Source organism: Berghia stephanieae, chromosome 6 (assembly GCF_034508935.2).
Source record: "Berghia stephanieae isolate SIO BIC M18660-M18661 chromosome 6, UCSD_Bste_1.3, whole genome shotgun sequence".
Taxonomy (NCBI): Eukaryota; Metazoa; Mollusca; class Gastropoda; order Nudibranchia; family Aeolidiidae; genus Berghia; species Berghia stephanieae.
Genome location: NC_088365.1, coordinates 37,971,243 through 37,995,631, shown reverse-complemented (window position 1 = coordinate 37,995,631; position 24,389 = coordinate 37,971,243). Strand labels below are relative to the sequence as shown.

The following is a 24,389-nucleotide window of genomic DNA, read 5'->3' as shown; positions in this document are numbered from 1 at the left end:
TAGTAGTAGTGGTCGTGATGATGATGTAGTGGTGGTAGTGGTTGTACTAGTAATAGCAGCTGTTGTAGTGATGATGTGGTGGTGGTGGTTTTAGCTGTAGTTGTAATGATTTCATGGTGGTGGTTGTAGTAGTAGTGGTCGTGATGATGATGATGTGGTGGTAGTTGTGAAAATGATGTGGTAGTGGTAGTGGTTATAGTAGTGTAGTGATGATGTGGTGGTGGTGGTTGCGGTAGTAGTGGTAGTGATGATGATGTGGTGCTGATGGCTGTAGCTGTAGTTGTAGTGATGATGATGAAGTGGTGGTGGTTGTAGTAGTGTTAGTTCAGGTGATGTGGCAGTATTGGATGTAGTAGTAGTAGTAGTGATGAGTGATGATTACGTTGTGCCGGTGGTTGTTAGTGATGATGGTGGTGGTGGTGGTTGTAGTAGTGGTAATGATGATATGGTGTAATAATAATAATAATAATAATAATAATAGATCTTTATTGTCCATAAATATGGCAATTTGTCATTTAGTTACACTTGTTATAATGTTAAACGATAACTAAGATTGAACAGATATTTCACTCCTACTTATTTTCTCTCTCTCTCTCTCTCTCTCTCTCTCTCTCTCTTTCTTTCTTTCTTTCTTTCACACGTGCGATATACACAACATAAACATATTCATTTCGTTTTCAATTTGTTACGATTGTGGCAATTCGACACCAAAAATTATCATCATTATCAATTGGTCAGTTAATCTTACATTAAATAAATTAATCAGTTAATCAATCAACGAATCAATCCTTGGTTTTTCTGTACCATATGAAATATTCAAAATTTTTATTGCTGATGGAACGAACGTTGATTTATACTTGTTAGTTCTACATTTAATCTGACAAAACCTTCTCCCAGATGGTAAAAGACTAAATTCATGGTATAAAATATGTTTTTTATTGTTGGTAATTGAGAATGCTTTCCTTTCTATTGCTTTTCCATGAATTCTTTCTACTCCATCAAGAGGATGGTTTATTATTTTTGATGCCTCTTTGATAGATTTTGAAATTTTTGATTTATCTTTAAGTCGGCATCTCCAAACCATATGGTGCAGCCAAACGCAATTACACTTTTAATCAATGAGTCATAAACTCTTAACATAGTTTTCTTCCTTACTTGAAATGTTCTCAATTTCCTTAGGATGTATAATCTTTGGGCAACTTTCTTAGATATTATATTAATATGTTGAGAGAAATTGAGGGAACTATCAATGGTTATTCCTAAATATTTAAAATAGTCAACTATCTCAACATCATCTTTACCGATCGCCACACACTTTAAGTTGTTTTTATTTTTTACACCAAACACCTGTTCTTTCGTTTTTTCAACATTTAATTCAAGCTGATTTTGTTTACACCAATCGGTGAATATATTTATTTGTTTGAAATAATTCTTTTCGGTAACTTTATCTTTTAATAAGCCAAGAATAGCAGTATCATCTGCATATTTCACTATAAAACAATTTTCAAAGGATGGTCTGCAGTCGTTGGTGTATAGGATGTACAGGATTGGGGAACTCACACAGCCTTGGGGACATCCGTTCGACAACGTTCTTTTGTTGGAGATATGTTCACCCAATTTTACACATTGCGGTCTATGGGTCAGAAACTCTTTATACCATTTAATAAGGTAGTTTGGAATATCCATGCTGCACATTTTTTGAAGCAAAATATCTGTGTTCATGGCATTAAAAGCTGACGAAAAGTCGACAAACAGGATTCTGGCGTAATTCGAGGGCGTTTGGTCAAGGTGTAGTAGTTGTGGTAGTGATAATTATGTGGTGGTGGTGGTTGCAGTAGCAGTGGTAGTGATGATGATGCGGTGGTGGTGGTTGTAGTAGTAGTGCTAGTGATGATGGTGTAGTGGTGGTGGTTGTATTACTGGTAGTGATGATGATGTGGTGGTGGTGTATTATAAGTGGTAGTGATAATGATGTGGTGTTGGTGGTTGTAGTAGCAGTGGGATGATGATGTGGTGGTTGTAGTAGTAGTGGTAGTGATTGATGATGTGGTGATGGTTGTTGTTTAGCAGGGAGGATGATGTTGTGGTGGAGGGGGTATCCTTGGAACAAATTGACCTCACCGGAATGTGACGGAAGTAACCCGGAATTTTTTTTTATCCAGACCGGAGTTTTGGCAACACTGCACACACACACACACACACACACACGACCAATTATTTCACTCACAGACAGAAGGTCGTGGGGGGGGGGGGGGGGGGTATATAACCTATCTTAGGGATACATATATCAATGATCCTATGCAGAATCGAATCTTGCACAATGAAAACAATCTGGAATAATGCCAGCTTTAGTTTGAAGTACGAATAGAGAAAGTAACACTATTTGTTAGAAAAAGGATAGTTGAAGTCAAAATATTTAGTCGAAAAAAAAGGAAGAGCGCTCAGTACTGACGGGGCTATTGGTCAGTACTGACCAATAGTAGTAGTAACTTCTAAAAAAAAAAAATTCATATTTTTACTTCCCCCCCCCCCCCCCCCCATCCATTTTTTCTACACTTACCATCATCATCATTATTTATTTTTGAAAATTTGAATTTTAGAGACAATGCCTGAAATTGTAGAAAAGGAAGAGTGGCGTTTGTTTTTGTTTTTAAGGGTTTTAAGGTGCTTGCAACACATTAAGGTCATATCAGCGCCAGTAAAAAGGAAGAAAATGAAATATAAAAAAGTTCTAGAATTACAATTGAATCATCCAAGAAAATGTAAGACAAAGGGGAATTGGTTCAAATAGGAAACAGATGTAGATTCCAGATTCCAAGAGCACACGACCAAAGTACTTACTTTGAGATCACCTAAAAGTCTCACCCAGACACAAGCACAGGTCCCCACTAAGAGTCTAAGAGGGATACACTCAATTGTTTACAAATCATATATACTATGCAAACAAAACAACACAGTGCATAACAGAGAGATGATTTACAAGGAAAAAAGTATCATCTCCCTAAACTATACATTTGACTGTTTCCCTCCCAGCAAGGGTATCCGGCCAGGGCCTGGACAAAACCAAGTAATCTCATTCCAAAACAAAGACAGAAAGCATGTTGGAAAACAGATATCGGAGGATAGAAGACAGAGTAAGTACCAACCCCACCTAGAAAGGACGAGTGAAAGTAGGAATGATTCCGCCAACATCGGAAGGGTTGGAAGGTATGTAAGCCCGCATGCAAAAAGTCACGTCACCACATCTCCTTATCTTTGGACTGGAGGAATTTGCGATATACCGTGTCCACGGGGTCAGGAATAGACTACATCATGTTCAGATGCAGACAGTGCGTAGCAAAACACACATATATACAAATGTCAGATTGAAAAAGAATTGTGTGTGTGTGTGTGTGTGTGAGAGAGAGAGAGAGAGAGAGAGAGAGAGAGAGAGAGAGAGAGAGAGAGAGAGAGAGAGAGAGAGAGAGAGAGAGAGAGAGAAAGAGAGAGAGAGAGAGAGACACCCGCTGCTGGAACTGCATGGCTGATATTTCTGCTTTCTCTCCCGCGCACACACCAACACACAAATGGGGTTTGAAAATAACAAAAAACGCCAACACACAATGCACATATTCGAGTGAACGACAGAAACAAGAGGGCTCTTAATTGAACTGCAGACTGCGAACTGCATGGTCTACCTGCATCATACAAGGCCGATCGGTGTGGTTTACGAGCCTCGAAGTGAAATAACGCATAATTTGTTCATTTGGTTTTATTCCTTCGAAATTCGGCTATAATAATTAATAACAATGGACAATACGAAACGTCTGTCCACTGGCGCCGACCATAAACGACATTCGACAACTCCAACTAACACTTTTTTAGAATTCAAATCTAAAAAATGGTATCAGAATTGAACTCAGCACCTCAAAATAAGTCAAAGCTATTTAATTTTAAATATTTTTTTACATTTCAATTCTCTTTGGTTTCTGTCTGATGACCCTGTAACACAGTTTTCTTATTATGGAATTTTCCAGCAATCCATACTATAGGCTTTCAAACACTGTAGTCCAGGAGATTTGACTAGAAAAATAAGGAAAACATTGGTACCAGCTAAAATTAATTCAGGGGCTACTCAATGTCATTTTACCCGTCTTTAGAAAAGAAATAATTTTTAAATTATTTCCCTTCGACAAAAACAAAGACAAAGAGGCATACAGATGTTAAATTTAAAAGTATTAAAAGGACTCATTTTTTCTTCCTCATGGCCGGATTGTTGCAGATTTTTCATAGGAGGCTTATAACATGGTCTAGTTTCATCAGTGCAAAAATTAGCTTGGTACCAATTTCTTTCGGGTCAAACCCTAAATCTACTGGACTACTGGTTCATTCCTCAGTAACCTTTGTGACTGACCGCCGTTCTCCTTTCATTCAAAATAAAGATGATGGATGAAGAAAAATTAGTCAATGCTGTGTTGAAATAATAGATCTATTGTTTAGATACAAGTTTATTTACTATTCTGCAACTGGGTAACAATAATATCTCATATTTGTCTATATCAAATTTTGAAAAATTGTACAAATGTTGGTTTGTCTTTAAGGGTTTTACGGCGCTTGCATCACATTTAGGTCATATCAGCGCCAGCAAAAAGGAAGAAAATGGGATAGTCAATAGATTTCGAGATTTACAAGGAAAAGTAAGATAAGGGGGAATTGGGTCAAATATGGAACATGTAAATTCCAAGAGCATACTATGGGTCCCACAAATATAATAACACATAACAGACAGATGATTTACAACGAAAAAAATATCATCTCTCTAAACTAAAACTATACATTTGACTGTTTCCCTCACAGCCAAGGACCTTGCCCAGGGAAAGAAAAGAAAAAACAAACAAACAAGTACTAATCTCATTCTAAGACAAAGACGGAAAGCACGTTGTTTTGTTTGTTTTTAAGGGTTTTACGGCGCTTGAAACACATTTAGGTTATATCAGCGCAAGTAAAAAGGAAGAAAATGGGATAGTTCTCTATAACAATTAAAGCACCCAAGAAAAAGTAAGACAGGGGAACTGGGAATGTCTTCGCCAGTAAAAAGGGAGAAAATGGGAAAGTAAAAAGTTCTAGAATTACAATTAAAGCATCCAAGAAAAATGAAGACAAAAAGGGGAATTGGTTCAAATAGGAAACAGATGTAGATTCCAAGAGCACACTATCAAAGTACTTAGTTAGAGATCACCTAAAAGTCTCATCCAGACACAAGCACAGGTCCCCACCAAGAGGAATACACTCAAATGTTTACAGATCATATATAATATGTATGCAAAACATAATACGGTGCATAACAGAGAGATGATTTACAAGGGAAAAAATATCATCCCCAATAAACTAGACATTTGACTGTCTCCCTCTCAGCCAGGATATCTGGCCAGAGGTAGGACAAAACCAAGTAATCTCATTCCAAGGGAACTGGGAACAAAAAGGGATCAGATGTAGATTCCAAGAGCATACCACCAATGTACTTAGTTTGAGATCACCTATAAGTCCCATCCGGACACAAAATCCAACAAAGAGGAATACACTCAAATGCTTACATTATACATTCAAAATAACAAATATAATAATACATAACAGAGAGATGATTTACAAGGAAAAAAATATCATCTCCCAAAACAATAACTGTGCATTTGACTGTTTCCCTCCCAGTTAGGACTCTGGCCAGGGACAGGACAAAACCAAGTAATCTCATTCCAAGACAAAGACAGAAAGCATGTTGGAAAACAGATATAAGGGGATAGAAGACACAGCATGTACCCCCCTGCCCACTATGGGAGGTCAGGAACCCCACCCAGGAAAAGGACGTTGGAAAAGAGATATACAAGGGTGTAGAAGATACAGTAAGTGACCTTCCTGCCAAAGATGGGAGGTCAAGAACCCCACCCAGAACAATAGTACAAAAACCCTATGAGTAACACTTTGTCAGTCAAAGTATCCATGCTATTTTTTTTCTTTTTGACCATCCGAATACAATAAAACATATCAGCAATATTAAACAATTCCCTGTGAACAACAGCTCACTTTAAAGGCATTGAACCACTAACTGTATACGTTTTTCCTTTTGACCAACAAGTGCATTTTCTAATTTCTTACTTGCTTAATTACTGTCCATAATGCTTGTTGACCAGAAAATCTTAAGACATCACTTAGACATGAAAATTGACATAGGCAGGAGTGTTAACACTGACATTAGGTGCGCTTAAAGGAGAGAGAGGTATGATGCTGCTTAGACTTTCCTTTGGTTGGTTTCATTTCTTTACTAATCTTCCACTTCAGCTCACCATCTATTGTCTCTTGAGAATTTACATGAGAGACACCAGATGTTAAGGTCTTGTGTACTGTCCTGTCCTTTTCTATTTGTACAGGTACAGACAAAGTATTGGTAATTTTAGGCAGAGGGTTGACTCTATAGACAATAGTTTGTGTTTTGACTGGGCAAGTCTGCTTTCGTTTGATAGCTTTTTGGAGATCAAAATGTTTTCTTAAAGTAGTTGGATTTCTTCGTTTGACTACAGCAGCGGTCGATGTAACATTGTAACTTTCTGTCTTTGTGTCTTTTTCATTCTGGTCATTGATCTGAGTCTTCACCTCTAAAGTAAGATTGTCTCCAGATTTGTCAAAAAGAGGACTTGTAATTTTTGATGATGAGGCAGGAGAATCTGATTTATTACCACTGATTTCAAATACTTTTGACTGTTTATAAAATGTCTCCTTTTGGCTCAAATTCAAATATAAAGGATTTTGTTCATCATTCTTTTTACAGCTTTGATTACACAAAGTGGCAATTGAGTTATTTGGTGGGGATGGAGATTTGACATTTTTACGAACATCAGACAGAGTAGGTGTTGGTGGGGTAGGAGTCTTTGACACTGGAATCAGTCCAGCCTTTCTCAGTTTTGGATCACTGACATTTGAAGGAGATGGATTTGATTCCGGGCTAGCACTTTTATTTACTTTTAAGTTTTGATGTGGACTGGTTTCAGGATCTGTCTTGGGTTTCTTTCTTGGTCTTCCCCTTTTCTTAATACTGATTCCCTTTTCAGGTGTATTCTCAGATGTAAAAGAAGGAGACAAACTCCTTGTATTGAAAGAGATTTCATCATCATCAATGTTTATAAAATGAGGACTTTCTTTAACACAAACATGAGCGTTTTCAACAACACTTGTATCATTTGATAACTTTTTAGGTCTTCCCCTTTTTTTTTGAGGTGATGGTAGAGGAGATTCAGTGGTAGACATGGATATGTTCGAATCCGTAAGTAATTTTGAGTCAGATTTTAATTTTTTCCTAACTTTCACAAGAGTTTGTGATGTTGGAGAAGATAATCGCTTTCTAGAGGTTCGCTTATTAACATTACTTACACTAACAGAATCTTGAAAAGTAGATAGATTTGACTTCTTTCTTTTCTTTACTGAGTCTTCTTTTAATAAACTTGAACATTTTGATCCATCATCGACTTCATGAAAATTATTGACCTTTATGTCACAATCATGTCTATCTTGCCTATTTTCAGCTTCAAAGGATGGACGATCTTGCTTCTGACATGCTGAAGTTTTGAAGTTTTCATCCAAATCCCAAGTGAATGGTTCAGATTTTACTCTCTTTTTTTCCATAAATGCCTCTCGTTTCCTCTCCAACCAAGTCACCTTCCTTGACAACACTTTTTCAGTTTTTGAGTTTTCAGTGACTGTCTCTCTAGCAAATCTCAATACAGATATACTCTCATTTTTCTCTTCAGTATTTACACTTTCATATTCTGCAAATCTTTTATTATCAAATGTTTCTTTCATGTTATCAAATGATTGTGTGGTTACAGCTTTTGATACATCCTTAGTGGATGGATATTTTCTCATCTTATTTTTATTCATGAAACCAAACGGATCTAGATACTTTTTGAAAGATGATTTGTCTTCTTCAATGACTAATGAATAGTCACTTAAATCCTCTTCATCACAACTAGAACCAGATCTCTTTGTCATTGCTGTTAATCTATCATTCAAATTTTTCTCCCTTACCAATTCTTCACAGTTATTATTTTCAGTTTCCCCCATCTCGTCACTTTTGTCCTGCTTCTCACAATCAATTTCATATTCTTCATCTTCACCAGTGAACATCATCTTTTTCCTTCGTTTTGATTTGTTCAAGGACAATGATTTGCGTTTCTTCATCACCATGTCCAATATATCTTTCCTAGCTTTTAATTCCATATCTGTTACTCCATCCTCACTTATATCATGACTGTCTGATTTCTTAGTGTCCCTTATTGATGCGTTTAGCTCGATGTCCAAATATTCTGAATTGATTTTAGTTTGACAATCTATTTCTTTAGAAGTGCCTTTGTTATTGGAGTTTTGTGATATAACTTCAATTCTTTTGATATCAGTCTTTTCAATAACAGAGTCCTTTTCATTGTCTTTACTTTTTTCATGATCACAACCATCTTGTTTAAAGTTACAAACTAAGTCATAACTAACCTGTCTGTCTGTATATACCGTATCATTTTCACCTTCACAATTTCTGTCAAAAACAAATTTATCATCCCCAACCATCTCGGGATATTCTGTCTGTATTGCATCTATGTTTTTATCGATTTGGCTCTCTTGAACTGCAACAATCATGTTTTCATTAGTTTCATCATGGCAGCTCCTTACTGTTTCTCCAAGATCGACTAATTCCGTTTTGTCAAGAGATTCTTTATTTTTCACACTTCTTTTCTGATTCTTTTTAATTACTTCTTTATCTTTCTCATCTTGCTCCACATTTCTATCTTCTATATCCTTACCTTTCGTACCTTTTTTAGGTGTCTGAATATCGTTTTCATTTGACAACACGTTTGCATTGTCTTCAGATAACTTCAAAACAGAATTATAGCCGTAGTAAACTCTCCTTCTTGTCCTTAACTGCTTAAGGTTTCGTTTTTGTCCACAAGATTTCTTACCCTCAACCTGAGAAAAAAGATCAATCCTCTTGTGATCTCTGCCTAATGACTCTTTTTCTTGAATGTCCAAATTCCATATCCTACTTTTGTTGAAATTATTTAATCCATTTGTTTCATCTTCACCAGCATAATCTTTGTCTCTCTGACAAGCCTTAATGGTGGTCTCAACAACACACAAGTCTTCTTTTGATCCTGAACCTACAGTCACCAAGTCTACATTGTCTTCATGTGTTTTGATGGCATCCTTAGAAGCTTTGTTTTCATCCACAACTATATTTGTATCACCAATATCCTGATGCAACTCAAATGACGTTTGTTCATCCAGTTTACAGCCAGTATTTTTCTTTATGACATTTTCATAATTATTTTGGTCAGCCGGATTTGCTTGATCTTTACATGCTATCTCTTTGTCCGATGTTTGATTCCTAATTAAGCCATGGGGACCACAAGTCGAGTTCTCATTCAAATTTTTAACATCTTCCCATTCCAATGTTGCATCATTTGAATATGTTGATCTGTCCAGTATTCCAAGAGATGAAGCTCGTGGGTTGTCTTTTAGATCACACTTTAATGGCACAGATTCTTCTTTCATCTTTTCTATGACAACATCCTGTTTATCAAATCCAGGTATCTTCCTCAACAACCCTATTTCAGTTCTTGGCTTATCAAATACATTTTCTTTGTCAACCCAGGAAGTTGACACATTCTCACTATATTTATTTTTACCCATAATTCCATGTTCTATTGACCCATCAAGCACAAATGTTTCTTTCGTAGAATCTAGATTGTATAGTGAACCATCTCCAATATCCAAAGTATTTGATGATTTTCTTGACACATTTTCACTCATAAATTCACATAGATCAGGATTGGATTTGAAAGATGATTCATCCGCTTCAAAGTCTAAACTTTCATTACACAAATCTTCTCCACTTTGAAAACTAGTTTTCTTTATCATATTTTCCTCCTTTACAAAATTTGTTTCACATTCTGAGCTTTCAGTTCCCACCAATTCATGTTCTACTTCAATGGAGGCTTTCATCTTCTGTTTCCGTAATAATTTCTTAATGGACAATGATTCTCGCTTTCTCATCACCATGTCAAATATATCCTTTCGAGCCTTCAATTCCTCAGCAGTCGTTCTATCATCATCATAATTGTCAGATTCATTTTGCCATAAAATATCTGTTTTCTTTTTAATTTGTCTTCCAATGGTTTCATTAGCACATACCTCTTCAGGTAAAAGTTTGGCTTTCCTTTCATTGACAAAGCACTTAGTTTGATGATCACTGTCCTCACAATTTTGTTGATATTTGAAACTCAAGTCACAACTATCCTGTCTATCTATAACTTCATTTCCCTTCTTCAAATTCTTATCTCTGACATCATAATCCCCTTGGAGATCCTTCCCAGAGTATTCCATTTGCATTGAATCCTTGTTTTCATCCACAAGGCTCTCTTGAGTTTTATCATCATGGTCTTCTTTGCTCTCGTCATGGTATTTTCTCAATGTTTTTCCAACATTTTCCAATTCTGTTTTGACAAGAGGTTCTTGACAATTCATACTTCTCTTTTCGTAGCTTATTTGGTTTGAATCCTTCACCGATTCTTTTCCTGATCTTCTTCCTCTCTTATGACTCTTGTTATACATTTGCCTTTCTTTACCTTTCTTCTCTTCGAACCCATTTCTGACTTCTTTATCTGTATTTTCAATGTTTGTTTTTGGTACCTTAATATCACTTTCTAAACACATATATGAATCGTCAGGCAATTTCACAACAGAATTATAACCATAATACACTCTCCTTCTTGTTCTAAGCTGCTTTGGGCTATCTTTTTTGTTATTCCCACTCTGAACAAGTACATCACCAACAACAATGTCACCAGTCCTCTTGTGATCTCTGCCAGTTGAGTCTGTTTCCATATCGTTGAACTCTTTGTCCTTAAAATTCCCCTCTTCATCTTCTTCACAATCATAACATTTGTCTTTCTCGCCATCCTCTTTGGTGGTCTGCAAAGTACTAATGTCCTTTTTTGATCCTGGACTTAGTGTCATCAAGTGATTGTGAGTTTCCCTGGCATCCTTTGAGAATTTGTTTTCAGCTACCATTTTGCTTGCATCACCAATATCCTGATGTAACTCAACTGATTTTTGCATATCAATTTCACAACCGGAATCCTTCTTATAAACATCAGATGTTACTTCCTTATCTTTCTTCACATCTTCACGATTGTTTTGATAAGACTGGTCTCCATTATCAATTCTTAAATTTGCAGCATAATTTTCATCCCATTCTTTATCAGTGTTACTTTCATCGTATTTTTCAAAGGAGTTACTGCCCCTGTTTCCTTTTTCAGAAGCTGCTTTTTCCTTAAGTATAATAACCTCACTACTTGAGTCAAATAAATCTTCTGCATTTTCTTGCAAGCCTTTATGAGCATTCTCTTTTATTTCATTTTCTATATTACTGTCATTGCAGATGGAATCTATGACAGTGGTCATATTTTCATTTCCTTCAAATAGTTGACTGTTATCTCGATGTAAAGTCACTTTTCTCTCTGCATTACCATATTGGCTGTAATCTAAGATATCTATGTCAGATTCATAATGTTCATTGTGTTCTTCAAAACGCTGTTTAGAACTATCACTTTGTTCAACAACATCAGAGACTGATTTCTTTTTGGATACATGAAGTAAATGACTAGCTACAAACAGAGTCTTTTCTGTATTATTTTCTCTTATCTCCTCATAAATTTCTTTTTCTTCTAGCCTTTTAGATCGATTGATTTCTTCTAATTTTTCTAAGTGACTTTTATCAATTTCATCCACAGAGAGATTATTATCCTTTCTACTCTGAATAGTGCAAATGTTATCTTCACAAGTATTAAGTAAACAAGAAGCCCTTCCAGGTATTTCATCAATGCTTCTTGAATATAATTCATGTTCATTACTTTCTTCAAGCTTATCAAAATCAGAGGAAAAATCATCCATTTTTACTTCATCATTATTTGAATAAGTAGTATCTTCAATATTCTCTACCAATTCAACAATTTTTCTGTCACCTTTAAATACTGACTCACTCCAAAACATTGTTTTCTGTTCCTCTTTCTGCTTTACATCTTTGTATTCTGGAGCTTTTAACACTTCTATATTCATTTGATTCTCTTCATCCAAGTGAACATTTTCATCCACATCTGCATGGATCAGTCCGACATCTGAAGCTGTTTCTTCAGAGTCTTTATAGTTCATTTCAAGTTTTTTCCAAAAGGTTTCTTTACCAGATTCCCTTTCTAACTCCACCGAATATGTCTTCATTGTTAACCCTATTTCACAATTCAAGTTCTCTACAAATATGCTATCCTGCATTTTTTCTGAAGCAACTTCGGATTGCTTTTTATTATCTTGAACACTATCTCTAAAATTTACCAAATCAGTATCCGCTAAAGACATTTTCTCCTTAATCCCAGAATCCTGTGAAATAGCTTCTTCACTTCTCATTTCAAAGTTACGTGAGGATGATGCATGTTTAAAATTTACAGAAGTGTTCTTATACATTGTTTCCTTGTCCTTTGTTTCAACATTATTTGATAACAAAACATTCTCTATGGATGGGCTTTCTCTTACATCTTTTTCCTTTTTCATCAAGTCTATTTCCGAATCGTTGTCCAAGGAAACATTTTTACAACTGCCATCAAAATTATTAATATCTTTAACTTTAAATACACAATCTTTAAAATGTTCAGACACACTTTCTATAAAAATGCTAGAGTCACTTAAATTGCTGGGTGTAGACCTTTGAGACATGATAATTGTAACATTTTCCTCTTGTGGATTTTGAACACTTTTTAAATTACTTACCAAATGCTCTTGTGATAATTCACAGTTAATGACCTCATCATTTTTGTTTGAAAATATCTTTAACTCTTCATTGGAATTACCAGGCTGTTCATGAAATTGTTTTTCATCTTTGTTTGTGCTGGACACAAGGATTTCCTTGTCCCAGACTTCCTTTCCTTTACTAACTCCCAAGCTTATATCACTGTCATTACAAACATCAGCCATCTTGCATTGCTCCCGTCCTTCACACTCATTATGGCAGCCATTATTTTCCTCTTTTATGAGTGTTTCTTTTAGGCGGTTATAACTCTCTATATATGCAGGTGTTTCAGCTATCTTTTGCCTCTCAATGAGCTGGGTTTCTTCAGTTGCAGAGCAAAAACCAACATCTTTCTCGCTGCTCTTCTCCTTTTTATTTTCATAATGGCCAACTTCAGTATTACAAGCAATAGTACACGCTTGTAAAGCATTTAAATCAAGTGGTAGTGTTTCTAGGGAATTCTCCTCGACTGATTGTGTCCTGAGACCATGGCCTTCCTCTTGAAACTTATAACTCCTTCCTTGTTGCAGCAGATGTGAAGAACTCGGTTTATCATGAGCAGCCTCCAGTCTTTTTCCACTGTCAAAACTAGAATTTACTTCAGTTTTAGGTCTATCAGCCAAAACATCCTCATCCCTGTTGTCATTACCACCATCCATTAGTTTGTTCAAAAAAGCTTTCTCTGAAAGCATTGTTTCTTGTCTAGTTATTTTTGGGTCTTCATTTGAATTCATGATAAATTCTTCTGATCGGACTTCTTTACTCTCCTTTTCCATAACCTCAGCACATGTGTCCACTTTTATCTCTTTAGTATGCTTCACAAATTCTAAAACCTTTTCATTATCTAAAATGTTCCTCTTGTTACTATTTTCATTTAATTGGGTACAATCATCATATACACTTGCATTACTCATAAAAACAACACATCCCAGATCACTCCTCTCTTCAAGATTTTCATCAACATTGACTGAAACTTTACTCTCAATATTCCCCACTTTATCTTGATATAAAATTCTACGATCCAATGAAAATGTAGTCCCATGTACTTCAATATTATCCATATTCTTATTGAAGCACTTTGATTCTTTTGTGTTTATGTAACTTTGTTGCATCTTTCTCATCTGATGATCTTTTGAAAATTTATCCCCGCAAATCTCACTCTCACCTTCAAATGAAGGTACATGTATATTGGCCTTTGCATCTTGCTCCTTAATTTCTTCAGAGCATAAAATATTTTGCTTCTCAAATTCATCATCCAGTGGAAATGCTCCGACCCTCTTCATACCAGTATCTTCTGAACCCAGTATACCATCTTTGTTAATTTTCACAATCTCTGACTGTAACCTATTTTGAATGCTAGCTCCGACCTTCTTCATACCAGTATCTTCTGAACCCAGTATACCATCTTTGTTAATTTTCACAAACTCTGACTGTAACCTATTTTGAATGCTATTTTTCTCTGAACTTTCTCTATCCTCATTTGAATTTGTGTCAGTGCTCATTCTGTTGTCATCCTCTATAATTATTTTAGAACTTTCAACATCCATTTCCTTAATTTCTGAATCATTTCTACATTTTTCATCCCTTCTATTCATTTTAATAATATCATCTGAACATGATTTACCCTCATTTATCATCATGCTATTTGGAACAGGGATATCAATGCTGTCCACAAATAGTTTCAGTTCATTCAGCTTACTGTCTGGAGTAACATTAATATTTCCATTATAAAGAGTTTTGTTATTGGCACTGATCATCGCTTCAGTGGGGAGCTCTTGCTTGCTGCATTCAAAGGTTGGAGGAGAGGAAAAATACACTTCATCTTCTTTTTGGAAATTGTCCTCAAATTGCTTCCCACATTCAGGATCATTATCATCACACCTCAATGAAAAGTTTTCAGCTTCATTATTTTCTTTTTGTAGAAATTGTTCAAATTGGTCTTCAAAGGGAGATAAGGTTGGAGACTTTAAACTGATGTCATTCTTCTGACTGAAAATCTTGGGAGCATCTGATGGGACATTGATATCCAATCCAATAGAAGCTTCGGCACATCCATTATCTGATACAATCTTAACCTGCTTTCCAGAAAGACTGGTCTTCTCCATCAGTTCATTCCGTTCCAGAATTACCGTACACTTTGGAAGAGAAGAATTGAAATCACTATCATTGTTAGATGATTCTGAGTGTTTGTTAATTTTTGAAATCAATGATAGGGATGATTTGCAACCAGCACTGACAATACTATTTATATCTGAAATATCTTGCAGCTTACTTTCAGATGTTTTGATATGGTCAATATCAACTTTCTGGCCTAAATATACACTACATCTGCGTTTTCTTACAGATGAAATTATTTGAGTGTCTTTCATCAATGAATTGCTAGACTGCCCATCCTTTTCACCAACTGCATCTGTAGTTGATTGAGCAATTGTATTTTTGACATCTCGATCAATTTTACTATCAGGTTCACCATCAAATTTGCTAATTTTCTGTACCTTATTAGAATTCATCTGTTTGATGTAACTCTCAAAAGATGACTGAAAATTTACCATAGGATGTATTTGATTTTTATTCTCTTGAATTAGCAGTAAGTTATCTTCACTCTGCACACATGTTTTGATCGATTCTTTCTGATTTTGAGAATCATCTTTGAGCATTGATCTATTCGATTCTAATTTATCCACTTCAAGTTTAAGCTCACTTTCTTTCTCTTTACTCTTAGTAAATTTAGCAACTTCACTTTGAGTTAAACGATGAACACTGACACAAGGATGAATATTTGACATTTTCACCAACTCTGGATGAAGGGATAAGGATATTGGGCTAATTTTGACTCCTACTCCACTACTGTTTTTGGTATGAGAGCTTCTTGTGACCCTGCTTCTGTTACGTGTCTGAGGTGGTTCATTAACTGTGCTATCACTATCCACATCTTCACTTGCATAGTACTCATCATCACTGACATCGCTGATATATGGACTCGATGAAGCACAAGAATCTTCAGTTTCTGACATAGGGATATCCACAGTAAGCGCAAGTTTCTTGCATTCAATCTTTCTCTTCAACAATTTTTCTTTCAAACTCTGTTGGGCATTAGTTGGCCGGCCACGATAACCAATCCTTCTTTTATTCACAATATTTGATCTGGCATTCCCATTAAGAGAAAAAAATGGTGATTTAATGTTCATCTTTGACACCACCTTTTTCATCCGTTCTCTTGCAGTCTTTGTTGCCTTCTTTTTACTACGCAAAGCTTTTGCTCTTTTAGGACTTATTCCTCCTCTTTTCTTTCCATTTGCAATAGTAAAACCTCTTGAAGCTGCAATTCTGTTACGCCAATGGGTTTTCTTCTCAATTTGACTTGAATACTGAATATTCATCTTCTTCATGATGATGCTCCCATGATTTGGCACATGGTGCATGTAATGCATGAAAGTGCTAAAGCTCTTCTTGCACAAGTGACAAATGTATGATGACCCATCAGTGAGAGTGTTCATAGTATATGGTTGCAAATGTTTGCCTGCGTAATGTTGTATGAGTATTCTATTACTATTGCAAACTTTGCCACAGACAATGCACTTGAAATCAGCTTTGTGCAACTCAGTATTATGACGATCCACTCCTTTTGAAGTCTTGATTCTTTTGTTTTTGGAAGTGGAGACAGTGGAACTTTCATGAATAATACTCTTTGCGTACGAAGACACAAACGATTCATCTTTAAAACTTTGTATAGGTTTCAATTTATTCCTATCTCGCAAAGAGGGAGGTGCTTCTCTGCATACCTTGATTGAGTCATCTGATGGATTGGAATCCTCATTAGAATCAATGAATTCATCATCAATTAAATTTTTCAAAGGTAAGAGTCTAGAAGATGCAAAAGCTGAAGTTGCCCTTGGGGTATTAATTTCATCATTTTTTTCTTTCAATACACCTTTTCCAACTGGATCTTTCTTCATAGGCAAACATGAGATCTTTCTATTTGCACACTGTGCACTGTTTGACCTACTACCATCATAACTGCAAAAGGACTGAGGATGTTCCTTTTTTGAAATCTTATTTGATGAGATTTTATGTATCTCACTAGATCCACATAAATTATCCTGGGTGAGAAGGAAGTCCAAGTCTTCAACATCCGAATCTACTAATGGCATTTTGCCAATCTCACCCCTTGCTACAGCACCAATGACATCAGTTACATTATGTAAAACATTTCCAACTAAAGGTCTAATCTCACCAGGCTCCAATTCATCATCTGCATCCAATGGAAATTTTTGGTTAATGTGAGGAAATACTGGAGGCTTTGTTCCACAATCTTTCCAATGTGAGACAAGACTTTCATATGAGCACAATGTCTGGGAGCAATTCTTGCACCTATAGAATTTACAACCACCTGATCCTGAAATTTCAGAATAATTTGACGATGTAAGCGGTGGAGATACCTTCTCTGACTTTTGACTTATTTTTTTCACCTCCTCTGGTTTCATTACCTCTTTCTCTTTACTTGTATTTGAAACATTAGTTATAATTGTTTCAATTTTACAGGCCACAACAGGTACACTTGGAGGTTTCATTTCAATTACTTTTGTATTGGCATTGTTTGTTACAGTAGTCTCAATCTTTTTATTGCCATCAGAAGTACGCTGATCTGAAGGGGTAGCATCTTTGACATTTGAAAAGAGAAATGGGGATGACAACTTTTCAGGAATTTTAGTTAAGTTAGTATCAGTAACTTTAGGCTTGGTTTCCATAATCGTTGTCTTAATATGAGACTGGGTTGAAGACATTTTTGGTGTTGCTGAACGATTTAATGGGGGTGTTTTGCTGGTTTTACTGTTAAGAGTGGCATTTTTTATATCAGAAGGTACCGTTGGAACTCGTTTACAGGTGAGGCGGTGTTGTTTAATACCGTCCTGACTTATGCAAAGCTCAAAGCATCTCAGACACTGAAATACAGTGGTTGTTTCAAGACCAGCCTTGGCCGAATTAACACGATCTTGCTTGATCTTTGTATTATAAACACTTGAAGACTGTAGACCTGGTTTGCAAATATTTCTCACATGCTCTCTCAGATCTTCTAATACTTTGAAAGCCAAGCTGCAAATAATGCACCTGTATGTTGCATTGTTAGAAGAATCCATAGTCACTTCCCCTTCTATTTGTTCTTGCTTCATCCTCTCTCTAATTTGTTCCACAGACACCTGAGGCTGCATTTGAGTGATTTTCAATTTTGCAGGCAAAAGCGAGGAGTCAACTGTTGGTTTAATTTCTGACTGGGATGGTTGCCTTTTGCCATACACATCAATGTATTGATTAAAATTAGATTTGAGAGCAGTGGGGATAGGTGAAGTTTTGCATCTTTTACTGGTATTAAGTGAGGTGCTACTGTTTTTTGTTTCAAATGCTGACACTTGATTTTGAGCAAGGCTATTGCTGCTTGAAGACTGTTGCGGTATTGAAGGGCATAATTTGTTTTCACTTTGTATGAGTTGACATGATAGATGTAGATCAGAAGATGAAATGACTGTCCTGCCATCTCTCTTTTTATCTAAATTGTCAAATGTGAAATCAACCTCGATATCAGGAAAAGTGTTAGAAAATATACCAGCATCCTGTAGTAGCTCTGTTATGATTTTATCATCAATACCAACAATGGAACCAGATAACTCATCAGATGATAAAGTTTGTTGTGGTTGTAATAAATTGGATTGGGAGGAAGACAGTTGCTGCTGCTGTATATTACTCAAGTGTGGCTGAGAAGTGTTATGACTATTGAGTAGAGAATGACTTGCAATGTTTTTTGACTGATGGGATTGTGCAATGTTAAGAGACCGGTGTTGCTGATGGCTTTTAGTTGAAGCACTAGTATTACTCACAGGTCCAATGACTGGAAAGCCTGAAACAGACTGATTAACTGTAATTGTAGATCCAGCCATCTGTTTGGATAGTACCTGCTGTTTTTGTAACAATGATGACTGCATTACAGATCGAATATTTCCTGCCTGAATTTTGGCTTTCATGAAGCTCTCTACTTTCTGCATACAAGAGTTAGCACAATTAGTAGTTGATGGAGTAAGCGTTGACTGGCAGCCAATTTGACTGGAGTGTGCTTTTGCAGATTGATGCACACAATCTGCTGTTGTCAATGATGGAGACTGTGACACTGATGAATGAATACGAGACGATGACGGCTGTAAGATATTTTTTTGTCCATGAGAACCGTCTATTGTAGGAGCTTTAAATAAGGTAGATGCCATAGATAAACTTGACTGATCTCCTATCAATGTCCCTTGATTTTGCTGCTGTTGTATGAAGGATTTGGTAACTGTGGCACTAACATTTGATTTGCCAGCTTGATTCAGCATATTTATAACTGTTCTAACTATTTCCTTATCAGGATGCTTAATAAGTTCCTGCACCACACTTGAGTTTTGGCGTATAGCTGATTGGATGTACTGTATAAGCTGTGGGTTGAGTTTAGTTGGATTTTTTGATTGTGCTGGAATATGTTTATCTCGTCCAAGGGTCATAGAATTACTACATCTATTTGACTGACTATTTGATTTTTGATGAGGCAGATTTGATTTCAACAATGGTTGTCTACTTTTATTAAGGTCCAATGTGTTGGCAATTCCTTTCATTTGAACATTGGTAGTAGGATAAGTTTGTCTTAGTCCAGAGTGAAGGATGTTAGGACGATTATGTAAAACAGAAGAAACCTGGACTTGAAAATTAGGGGAACTACTGGACCCATACTGTGAGGATTGTATGCCCTGTGAATGTTGTAGAGCTTGAGTATTATTCATGTTAGAAGGAGCTACTGCTTCAAACACATTGGAAGGTTTGGCTGATGTAGCTTTTGGTTTACCAAAAGCTTCTATTTGCACCACACGTAATTGAGTATTATTATCAGGAGGTTTGGGCACAGTTGAAGTCAATGAAAAATTCAAATTATTCTCCTTGCAGAATCTTTCACATAATATTTTAATGTTTGATAAAGAATTATCAGGATTCAGATAATCAGGGCGCAACATATTGAGCAGTCTCTCCACTTCATACAAAGTGGCTGGGTTAACTGCTCCATGGTCAGTATTTAAAGTTTTACTACAGGTGCCACAACAGTTGTAATTTTGGCTATAAAATTTAATAATAGACTGGAAAGTTTCTGTACAAGGTTTTAGCACAAAGGCAGTCAGAACACATATACGAGCGACCTTGATGGAGGCATGATGATTAAGACAGGCCAGTTTACCACAAATAGCTGACATATCTTCCTTTCTGGCCTTGACCATGTCCATCTGACCTTGTTTTACACTGGTCTCCATCTGTCCTTTATCCACATTGATAGCAAAAATACACATGTCAACATACAGTTGAAGGTAAGTCTTGCCACACTGGAAAGATTTGTAAAATATATAAAAGATTAAAATTATAGAAAACAAACTTGATTGATATGAAGAGCAATAAAGTAAGAGGAACATGAAACTAGTCTTACCCACAATTGCTGGAACAGCTATAAAAATTGAATAAACTGGAATTTTGTTTAGAATGACGAAAATCAAGAAAGATTGTTGCCTTACCTTTGCAATTGTCTATGGTCTTAGGATTGTAATTGGCTGCATTGCTGCATGACATTTTATTTCTTCTTGTGCTCGTTTTCATTCAGTTTGTGAAGTTTATACATTGTTAAAAGCTAGTCAACTGAAAATTTGTTGTTTACAAATATGATGTACAAAAAACCCCCCAAAAAACCTGATTATTACTGGCCTCCGCCATTTTCTAAAGGCTTGAGACCCTCATTGGCTGCACTACAAAATCAATATCTACCTTTTTAAAAATTTATTTATGTATGTGGCTCATTGCCAAATAAGGGAAATTAAGGCTATCATTCACTTAACAATGATCCTGATGGACTAATTTTGTTCTTTAGTACATTAAAAAAAAGGGATAAATGTCTAAACAACAAGCTTTGAATGTTTAAATGCATAGTTACCAATATATATTAAATAAAATGGCCTAATATGACAAAATCTGCCACAAAAAGCAGTTTCAGATGCTGGTCATTTAAACGATAAAGACAATATTTTAAAAATTAAATGGAACTTGATTTTAAAGACAAGACAGAAACATAAGTTGCAAAGTAGTCATAATGTTGTGCTATTTCTATTACGTAATCGTTTGAAATTCCATTAAATTAGTCTACAAGCAGCTGTCCACAGGCCTGTAAATGGTTGGTGAAAAAATTGTCGGAACTTTTTGAACACGCGAAAATAGACACAACAGGACAAAAATATGGACACAACACAGATATGACACGTCAATTGACTAGTCACATCATGTCACTTTCCCCTACTTATTTATAACAAGGTCCTTATTTTATGGTATCAAAAAAAAAAAAAAAATCCCAATTATTTGAGGTCCCAGGTGTGAGTTAGTTGTAAAATGAAAGGAAGAGAACAATTCCTACCCTTTTGAAGGATGTGTATGTGTATCTAGACGTCTAGTGCTCGACACGGGAAGCTGCGTATCTTCGCTCCTGTTTGTGTTAAATGTTTACGCTGATTCTTCCGTTTATTTGGATTAATTCTTATAGAAGAAGAAGAAGAAGAAGAAGAAGAAGAAGAAGAGAAGAAGAAGAAGAAGAAGAAGAAGAAGAAGAAGAAGAGAAGAAGAAGAAGAAGAAGAAGAAGAAGAGAAGAAGAAGAGAAGAAGAAGAAGAAGAAGAAGAAGAAGAGAAGAAGAAGAAGAAGAAGAAGAAGAAGAAGAAGAAGAAGAAGAAGAAGAGAAGAAGAAGAAGAAGAAGAAGAAGAAGAAGAAAAGGAGGAGGAGGAGGAGGTGGTGCGGTGGTGTGAGAGCTTACGAAGAAGAATATATATTTCCGTCTCACATCGGGACGGAACCAAAGAAATATAGAGACTGAGAAATAAAAACCGGAGATATGCATGTGTGTCGGTAGCAAAATAGAGAGAAACCTTCTGGTCCGGTTTGACACACTTCTGTGTGTGCGTTATTTACTGACTAGGTGTGTGTGTGTGTGAAGACGACTCGCGCGAACTTCGCAACCTCTCTCTCGCTGGCTGTGGCACAGCAGCCAAGCAGTGAATACATAAACGTCTAGCGGAGCGTGTAGGTGGCATGATAATATTATAGCTAACTGATAGACGGCATGTTTTGTCTTTGATGCGACAAATAAAAAGTTTTTTTGTTTTGTTTTTTTAAGTCAGCATTTGAAACGGAATAAAATCTAATTTTTTCGAGGAACGAAATAAAAGTCTTTTATTTTCTTTTTTTATTGGTTCTGTTCGTTGGCGTTACGAATTTTATCTTTACTATTATCTTTTTTTTTTTTTTTTTAGCACTTATAGAGCAAAATCGTACTGTCGGAAATCCGACAATAGACAGAAGATTTACAGGCCTGTGTCCAACAAATAAAATTATGGCTCTAGTCGTAAACCGAGCCAGTATCTAGTGATTTCTCATCTAAATAACAATTTTAGTTACTGAAAAATTTAAGCATATTTTTGTTTCATGAAGATCATGATTCGGTTATTAAAATTTTTAAAAACCTTTATTAATTTTGTTAATTTTACATTGGCTGGGTGAAATTAGTTCAAGGAAATGGTTCCAGGTGAAAATTAGTTCGAGGAAGAAATGGAATGATAACAATGAATGATAATGAAAAAATTTGGGACATTCGAATGAGTTCGAGGAAACATGTGTTTGAGGAAATTGTACTCTACCAGAATGTTATATGAAATTACATCTCTCTCATTTTAATCATAAGAGTTTTAAGAATTCTATATTTATATATAAATAAAGTATAAAATAGATTCAGCAGAGGACCTTTCTTCTCTAAGATCTATTCTTTGGCAGAAGACTATGAAAGGTGCAGAGATCTCAAACAGACGATAGAGGAAGCAGCTGTCATCCCAATCATAAGACTAGGAAACAAAAGGCAATAAGTCAAGTAAGTCATACCACTTATATACAGTGTGGTAAACTTTGGCCTTCATTTACTCAAAATCAGAAAAATAACACCTTACTGTCCGTTAGTGTATTATTTGATATTGGTGGCATCAGTACTTACACCTAATTTTAACAGTTTAACAAAAAAATTTTATCAAAGAGAAAAAAAAACAAAGCATTTCTCACCATGGAAAATGTCTTCTAAGAACCAAGATAGAATTTTTATCATGAGTAGACTGAATTTTCTTTAGAGCTTCTCAATTACGACTAGATTTATTCGGTGACATTTCTGGGCTTTGAGATCCCCAAACTTAGGAGCGGTTTCAAATTTCGGTCTTCTCTTGATAACTTGTTAATAGAATGGAAAAAAAAAAAAAGAAAAAAAGTAACACATACGGAGCAGGATCTTGTCTAGGATAAAAATCTGAAAAGATGTGTGTGACAGTGCTAGACTTGCACTGATTCATATACATCTTTTCAAATTTTTATGAAAAAAAGAGCACAATATGACAACAAATCTGGGCATCCATCTCATGTTTGATGTGTTCACTGTATTGAACTTCAATTAATATATTTCTTTTGACTTGTTGGCATGACTTATTCCTCTCTTTTCCATTTGGGTGAAATGTTCATAACAATCCACTACTAAAAGATTACCTGTTCTCTCAAGATGTCAATAAAGAAAAGAATTTGTTCTGTAGATTGTGACAGCTTTGCAATGGCCCAGACGCTTTCTTTGAACCTATCCTGGTCTTTGTCTGCCAAGGCTTGTTGGCGAATCCAAAGCCTCAAAAGATCCTTAAGGTAATATAAAAGTCAAGTAACATGTAAAATAATATAACATCTGCGAATCAGAGTAAAGAAATACAAAAAGTATACATACTTTATCAGGCTTAAAATATATCACCTTTTGGTAAAAACAAAACAAAACAAAAACCTCGCTCTCCACTGTACATTGTTCAGTTATTTTCAACCCCTAATTACTCCACAATCAATCATTTCTTACTAAACCAATACACCCCTCTGTTCTTACTGCCTACTCTAGAGGGGCAGTTACAGTATGAATTGTGGCAGTGAAGATGATGTTATGGTGTTTGTGATGACACTTAACGTGGTGGTGGAGGCTTTCCTTGGAAACGTAAAATACTAGAATTTGAGGGAAGGTACCTGTAAACCCGGAATTTTTTGCTCCAGACCAGATTTTTCTGTGAAACTTGGAGTTTTGGCACCTCTGCTAATGCTAATCAAGGGTTGGAGTAATGTATAAACTGGAACTCACTCATTATTAATTATTTTAGCATTTGTTACTAATGCTAAAACATCACTACATCTGATAATTACATTAAGATACAATCAAAAAACAAACTGACATAATTGATGACAAGCCCAATCCATCTTTGGCAAAACAAATGCGGTTTGTTTTGTTTGATTTTAAGGGTTTCACAGCACTTGTGACACATTTATGTCATATCAGCACCAGTAAAAAAGAAAGAAAACTAGATACCAGTAGTAAAAAGTTCCAGAATTACAATTAAAGAAAAAAGTAAGACAAAGGGGAAATGGTTCAAATAGG

The 24,389-nt window shown here is 35.7% G+C and overlaps 1 protein-coding gene across 1 annotated transcript in view; it reads right to left on the bottom strand.

Annotated features, from left to right (window-relative positions):
* Positions 1 to 4,454: 4,454 nt before the first annotated feature.
* LOC144974991 (uncharacterized) overlaps positions 4,455 to 24,389 on the bottom strand; it is a 44,268-nt gene continuing 24,333 nt past the window's right edge. Inside the window, exons 6-7 of the mRNA XM_078918609.1 lie at positions 23,474 to 23,614; positions 4,455 to 20,244 (exon numbers count right to left, since the gene is read on the bottom strand). Of these exons, the coding sequence (XP_078774735.1) occupies positions 6,226 to 20,244; positions 23,474 to 23,614 (14,160 nt within the window). The 3' untranslated portion in view covers positions 4,455 to 6,225. The remainder of the gene's footprint in view (positions 20,245 to 23,473; positions 23,615 to 24,389) is intronic.